Source organism: Mesitornis unicolor, unplaced genomic scaffold, assembly GCF_000695765.1.
Source record: "Mesitornis unicolor isolate BGI_N332 unplaced genomic scaffold, ASM69576v1 scaffold37106, whole genome shotgun sequence".
NCBI lineage: Eukaryota > Metazoa > Chordata > Aves > Mesitornithiformes > Mesitornithidae > Mesitornis > Mesitornis unicolor.
This window is the reverse complement of record NW_010189541.1, coordinates 1-7,398: the sequence shown is the minus strand read 5'-3', so window position 1 is coordinate 7,398 and position 7,398 is coordinate 1. Positions and strand designations below refer to the sequence as shown.

Genomic DNA, 7,398 nt, shown 5'->3' with positions numbered 1-7,398 from the left:
GAGTGCTTCAAAAACAGCTCCTGTGCCAAGATGTAACACTTCCCATAGATGGATTTTGACTTGGTAGAAGGCCATAGCATTAGGTCTCGTCTGCTCTAGCTACTTACAGATGACAGATTAAAGGTGTTAATGTGCTGGATTCTTTTTGGACTCTTTTTTTTCGGTGCTTGATCCACCTCAATACAACTGAGAAAACCACCAATCTTCCCCTGACACAAAGCCACTGAAATTAAGTGCGCTTCACAGGTGTGAAAGTGGAATAATCCTCTAAATACATATCTGCTAAATAACCTTTCAGTCATTAAATGGAAACGTTAAAGCAGTACGGAATTCTACACTGTCATAGTGAATGATCCATCACTTAGAAGTACAGCGCTAATGTTTTGAATGAACAAGTCTGAAACAGGACTCATAAGAGCAAAGAAGATGACAATATAATGATCACTGTCCATAGAGTAAGAACTTAGCATCAATAACACTGTTGCATAAAGCATGTAGTCTCACCCAGATAAGAAACTCCTTCTTCTGGTGTGATTGTTCCATATTTAACCATCATCTTCACAAAATCTATCAGGGTTTTCATGATAGTTATCAAGGTCTCTTTCTCTTTCGCCTCTGTATCTGTGTGAGGGGATAAAGCAAAACCAGTCAACGACTTCAGGTAACCCAGAAAAACTCAGTTCTGCAAACTCTGCACAAACATCACGCATAAAGAATGACCTAGTCACTAAAACCAAAACGCTGTGCTGGATTAGCAAAGAGAACTCTCATACGTGTTCTTTCCTTTGAACTGCTTCTGCAAAGTACCCCTGAATGTACTTTAAAACTTCAGGGTTTGGTTCTTCTTTGTAGCTATTTTTTTAGGATCTGTGTTATGGAAGGTAAATGGTGTTAATTTTACACATAAGAACACTAAACACACTGAGATGAAGTGAGCTGACAGAGTTCAAATTGCCAGTCAGAGGGCAGATATAGCAGTTTTCTATCTGTCTTTTTTCTTATATTTGCCTGTGAACGACTTAGTGTATCAGTCTGGATTTGTATGAAGAAGATAGCTCAGAGATCCTTTCTCCTACAAGATCCATGTGTTCAATGACAAAAATATAAAGTGTCTCAAATGAGCCTGTTACGATGTACAAGGCCATGACTCAGGTACTAGGAAAACATAATATTACATGGTTGCGAGAATCATTACTCCAGAATAGGAAATGAACAGTGATTTTTCATTATAAAAACCCATCTTTCGTGCCCCCAGGTAACTCTGACTATCTCCATGATTGTTGCTTTTTAGCTTTCTTTTCCTAATGACTTCATCTGCTGAACAGCATTACCGCTATTTCAGCATTAGCAGCATGAAACCCCCACCACACAGTGACACAAGCTTTTCCCACAGCCCAGGTTGTCACTGAAGGACCCAACAGAGCCAGGGGCACTGTCAGACAGGGACAGTCAGAAACACAGCCCCAGCCTTGGCAGAGATCCAGGCCCTTGGGAGAGCTGGACGGGTTTATTGCTGCCTGCAACTTAACACACATCTGTAGGATGCAATTGAATCCCCTCTCCTTCAGCTTAACACAAGCTGGCAGGTGAATAGCATAAAGCAGGAGAAAAGGCAGAGATGTGCAGCCAGTGGGACCTGGTTCTATTTGCTTGATAACCTGTTAAACCATACGTGCCTTTCTGCTTTCTGAGTAGAAAAAGAAGAACTAGCATGAAAAGCTACCATGGGAAAATGAAAAGAACAGGTAGAAGAATATGAGGTTTGTAGATTGGGCTGGATAAAAATATGCCGTGGGGTTTTTCATCCTAGCTCTCCACTCAGGTATTTATGGGAACAGTTTGAAGCAAGGTTAAGGCTCCTGCAGGACAAGGAATATACAGAATAAATTGTTGCTGACGGTGCTGGGGAAAGAAGAAGATATGCTGGCTGCAGAGAGTGAGAGTGGGTGTGTGGTAGAGCATGCTGACAAAGGGGCTGTGGCGAGATGCCACAGTCTTGCCTGCAATAACTGGAAGGCAGTGATGTCTAGCACCGGAATAGGAAGAGACGTGCAGAGCTTTCACTGCAATAAACAGCAAACCTGTGGTTTGTGAAAAGGTTGGGAGCCTCAGACTCATTTACTGGTACCACCACTGTCAGGATTCTACTGTGCCTTACTCGTATCTCTGTTGGCTTAGAAGACACAAATGTTACCAGAAAGATCTCTGGAGAAAACAATTTGCCAGTTGTACATCTTGCCCTTATGGGAAAGAAAAGAATTTGGGACTCCTGAGTCATAGAGCACAAGACAGGAAGGGCTACCTAGGTCGCATAGTGTGCAGTTCTGAGTGCTGTTCCACCCCATGTTTTGCCATACTCACTAATCAGATTAGTTTCTGCTGTACATCTTAGAGAATATTTTTAAAGCACATGGTCTCTTGCAACTAGGGAAGCTGTGGGGAGGGGAAGGGAGTAGGAGAAAACAGAGAGAATGATAATGTTATATTTTCCTCCTAAATGTTCCTGTAAACACATGGTGAGCTCACCTGAGTTAAGACTTTTCAATAGTGCATAAAAGTTTGGAAAATATTGGAGGTCTTCAAAATTATCTTCAGAGGGCAGGTCATTTCTTCTTTCCAAGATATTAGATGACGACCATGTGTTATCCAGTGTATCATCAATTTCTCCATTAATGAAACTATTCTGATCAGCTTTGCTTGGTGTCTCCATAAAAGACATGAAAATAAAAATCTATAAGCACATTGCTTCTGGTGATAGAGTTAACAGAGCAATAAATAGCACCATGATCTCATGCCAACATTTTCCCTATTACAAGGTGAAGACTACACTATTTTTTCAAAGTTATTTCAATTTGGGATCTGGCTTATGCCTCAAAGGAACTCACAATTCATTTTTCTATCTGACGGGATTTCTTTAAGAACCTTTAGTTCCAGATAGAACTAATTATTCCCTATTGGTCTGCTTGTTTCATCTGGCAAGTGAGTAAAAATGATTAGGTAAGAAATTACCATTCTTTCCTCTTGCTTTTCTTTCATGTCACTGTCTGCTCTGCTTGGAGGGTAATCAAAATCTTCAGACTCCTTCTCGCGATCCTTTGCTTCGTTTGCAATTAGCTGTTGTAAAACCTCTGCCACTTCATCTTCCAGGGTATAGGCCTGACTCTCTGTGATCTGTTAAAATATTTGTGCAGAGAACTTAGAGTATTCTGATTTTCCTAGATTAAACATCAATATGAAAACTTAGCTTTGTAAATACTTTTCTCCAAAGCTGAGAACAGCCAAATTAGGTGTAATACCTTCACTGACGTGTGTGTGTGTGTATACATGTATACATACAACCATATATACATGTCTACATTAGATAAATGTCTATATACACACACACAAACACACATCAAATGTGTGTATGCATAAAAACCACCCAGCCACATGTAGAGCTTCCAGCAGGAAAACAAGTCCATATAGGGCTTAACACAATGGAGTCCAGCTTGAAAGATGGAGCTGCAAGTGTGGTATACCTATATGTGTATATAGGTGTGTATGTAAATAAATACCTACTTTCTGCAATATACCTATGTACAGTTGAATAGAGTAATACAGAAAGGAAAAAAGCAAATAACTTTCTACAGCATCACCAACATTTTTTATATTTGCTTTGTAACAGCTTTCACTTGAACGAGAACTGTACCATGCAGCTGTTCCACAGCTCCCTTTGCAATCAGTGGGATTCAGCATGCAACAGCTAATTGCAAAATCTAGTGCAGAAAAGATAGGGTTATTATTTTAAAATATAAGGATCCCATATGGCTAAAGCCATTGAGACATCCAGGCATCAGAGACAGACACAGCCTTGCTAGAAATCAGTAACAATGAGAAATACATGCTCAACTAACCAGCAGCATGATATGTTTGCTCATGACAATAATTAGTAGGCAGATAGGAATGAGCCCAGACCTTTTCCCATAAACACGCGAAAGAAACTGATAATACAAAAGAACTCAATGAGAACCACTGAAAGGAAAATGAAATTAAAGGAAAAATGAGGGCAGACATGGGAGGAGTACAGTCAGTGAATCTCAGTTTTCTCAGCGACAGAAATGTTCTGCAGTTCGCCCTATTTTGTTGCAAAGGAACACAGGAACAACAACCTTATTGCAGAACTAAACCAACGTGCCCAAATGAGCCACGAAGCTTGCCCAGAGACTGAATCCCATCTGTTTTCACTCAAGTCCCATTATGAGTTGGACACAATGTTCATTCAAATTGCTTTTTAAAAGAGCATTAAAACATCCTACAAGACAGATAAATGAAGTATTAACAAGTTACTTACTAGCCCCAGATTTAGAAGTTTCGAAACGATCTTGTCAAACACTCCTCTATCATTTTCCTCATAAATTCTTGCAGCAATTTTCTGAACAATGTCTTCAGCAGTCAAAGGAGTGCCATCCAATTGATGGAGGCCATCTGGATCATCTGAAAGGATTACAGTTTAACTGTGTGCTGACTGTCCTAACTCATTCGGATTAGAGATCTTGTGAAAAATATCTGCCCACATCTTTTTCTTGTCAGAACAAAGCCGCGCATTTTAGACACGTTAGGAATATACTTTGGCACACATTTTGGAACCCATTACATCAGTCCCAATGAAAAATTCTTTGTGTCCATTTTCAACATCTGAAAAATGTCTTTCTGACTGGCTCTTTTGAAAGAGCAGAGATGGATGTGAGGAGCATACTCCTCTGTTTGTAGAAAAAAATGGAAGAAAGAGAGAACACTGCTCATGTAGGTACTTATATACATCTCCCTGGTATCTACTTCATTGTATGGCCACTTGGATCAAAACAGGTCATGACAAACAGCATGCTATCTTCTTCTTTGGATTTCAGCAAATGAAGCTTTCATTATGCAATCATTACTTACAGCAAATAATATCACCATGACCAATAGGAAAGTGAATATGATGAGTAAGCTTTGGTCTGTGATCAGCATACCTTGATATAATTAAAAATATCCTGAGCTAAATGCTGCTCACAACTCTCACCGGACTCACTTAACTACAAGTCAATTAACTGCTCCTGTAGTAAAGGCAAGCATTCTTTGGCAACTTCTTTTAGCTTTTTGACAAGGAGAATTATCTAAGATTGCACATAACACTGGCAAGAAATAGATGTGATTTAGCTGTACGTAAAAGTGCTTCTTCCTTTCAAACCATAATAAATATATTTTAATTTAGAAATATGTCCCATTTTCCTTCCATCACATCTAAGTTGCTAAAAAATGTAATGCAAATTACACAGTTGGGCTTTCCTTCATGGAAGAAGACTATGAAAATCAACAGCAATTTTTTTTGTATTGCGCTTCAAAACCTAGTTGTAATACAACAAACTTCTACAGCTGGAAGTAACTGAAATTGTACTCTAATAACAAATAGAGCTCACGTTTAGCGGTGAGTACAACAGTGAAGATTGCAATCAATTTGCAAGAGAAGTCTAACCTACAAGTCACTGGATGAGGATGATAGAATACCTTGGAATTTGTAATCCAGTCCACTTTTAGTGGAGTCATAGTCATCCACAAGCCTGCGGTTCTTGGTTGAGTCTGCATCATCAATGGCTCGCTGCTGTTCATACAAAGAGCTTCTAATTGACTCCCTCTCCTTTTCATTCCTCTCTCTTTCTGCTACTGATTTGAGCAGGTTCAGGTCATCAGCGAAGGAATAATTCCTGAACTCTGGCTTATTTTCTGGAAAATATATCAATGCACACAAGACATAAAATCTTATACCTCTTCGAATACCATTATGAATATTGCTACAAACCCAGGGAAAATGTTTTACCTGTGGGAACTATTTTCCTATTCTTGTCTGCCTCAGCTTCAGCAATCTGATATATATAAGAAAACAACAATCAAACAAACAAAACAACAAACAGGCAGAAGGAATAAATACACTAAAATGTGGTATATGTTTAATTTATCAATATCAGCAGAATATTCATATAATTAATGCCTGATATTCACTTCTAGTAAGAAATTTGCCTTGATAAGTAGAATGTGATTGAGCACTTGGCACTTTTTGTCAGTACCACCGCATCCTCTGATCAGAATGAGACATTAGGGGAAGCTGCAACAGACTTTCCACTTTAAGATAAATGCCAGTTACATTTTCCTTCTTCAATCCAAGCACCCGCAGGATGTCAATACAAAGGGGATACAGACCTGCAAGCTGTTGGAGCTAACAGCCTGCTTTTGGAATGCTAGTTCTTAAAATGATTGAAACTCTATTTTGTACCCACCTTATTAATATTTAATTTACTGACAAATCTAACTCATTTATTAAGGCATCAGGAAATTCATAGATCTGGCACCTGAAGGCTCCAAATATTGTGAGAAAGCCGAACCAAAAAATATTGTAAATATTTTTTTATTTCACTTACCTGTTCCTCCAAAGGTCTTTCTACACTTAATTGTCTGTTGTGTGTAGCTTTATCTAGAATAAACAAACACACACATATATACTCAGTTATGTGATGCATGTGACTACAAAGAGACAGCACATTCTTTCTTAATTTATAGTTTTCTTCCATAAAACATGGTGTCTTAAAGACGATGCCAATTGCTAGTTCTTGTAAAATATTCAGTGCTCCTAGAAGAATGACAATACAATAAAAAAGTCAAACACTTAAACAAAGCATGATTATCTGGGCAGAGGGAGAGAGGGAGAGGTTCTGCAAAAGCTGTACTAGAAATACAGACTCAGCAAACCCTTTCTGATGAGAAAACTCAAAAACAAATTGGTGAAAAAATGCTGTAAGAGATTGACTGAAATAGCAATAATCGGATTGGCACAACCAAGAGATTAAAAATCTCTGACATCCAGAATACCAGGGGAGACTGGGAGTGAGAGAGAGACTTGTGCAGAAACTGCTGCAGAATGGACGAAAAAATTGCTTGGAAAAGACTGAAAAAATTCAGAGCTTCTCCCTCTACCAGCACTGATCTCTTCACTTTAATATTAGATTGAAACTTCAGCGACCCAGCGTCTTGCATCAGGAACACTGTTTCTTTAGGATCCAATTGCTTTTAGCCAAGTGGAAGGAAAGTTTTTACTTTCCTGTATCTATACCCTACAAAACTTTCCCCATCTCGGAGAAAACGGAGCAAAACGCCCTAACGAAGGCGCCTACCTTTGCCCGCAGGTTTTGGGAAGCCGTGCACCCGGCATGCCAGCAGCGACAGCACCTGCACCACGACCGCCAGCTTGAGAAACATCCTGCCGCTGCCCAGCCCCCTCGGAGGGCGAGCCTGGTCCAAGGACGGGGCCGCAGCCGCGGGGGTTCCCGCCCGCGCTGCCCTGCGCCGCTTTTTGCGCGACCCCGGCGCCGGCGGGCGCTCAACGCC

General features: G+C 39.9%; 1 protein-coding gene across 1 annotated transcript in view; it reads right to left on the bottom strand.

Moving 5' to 3' along the window:
• The window catches only part of SCG3 (secretogranin III), a gene marked incomplete at its 3' end in the record, with an annotated part of 18,587 nt that extends 11,305 nt beyond the window's left edge, over window positions 1-7,282 (bottom strand). The window contains exons 1-8 of the mRNA XM_010186120.1: window positions 7,185-7,282; window positions 6,435-6,487; window positions 5,837-5,882; window positions 5,527-5,742; window positions 4,331-4,473; window positions 3,010-3,171; window positions 2,527-2,704; window positions 505-621 (exon numbers count right to left, since the gene is read on the bottom strand). Coding sequence (XP_010184422.1) covers window positions 505-621; window positions 2,527-2,704; window positions 3,010-3,171; window positions 4,331-4,473; window positions 5,527-5,742; window positions 5,837-5,882; window positions 6,435-6,487; window positions 7,185-7,269 — 1,000 coding nt within the window. The remainder of the gene's footprint in view (window positions 1-504; window positions 622-2,526; window positions 2,705-3,009; window positions 3,172-4,330; window positions 4,474-5,526; window positions 5,743-5,836; window positions 5,883-6,434; window positions 6,488-7,184) is intronic.
• Between the last annotated feature and the right edge of the window lie 116 nt (window positions 7,283-7,398).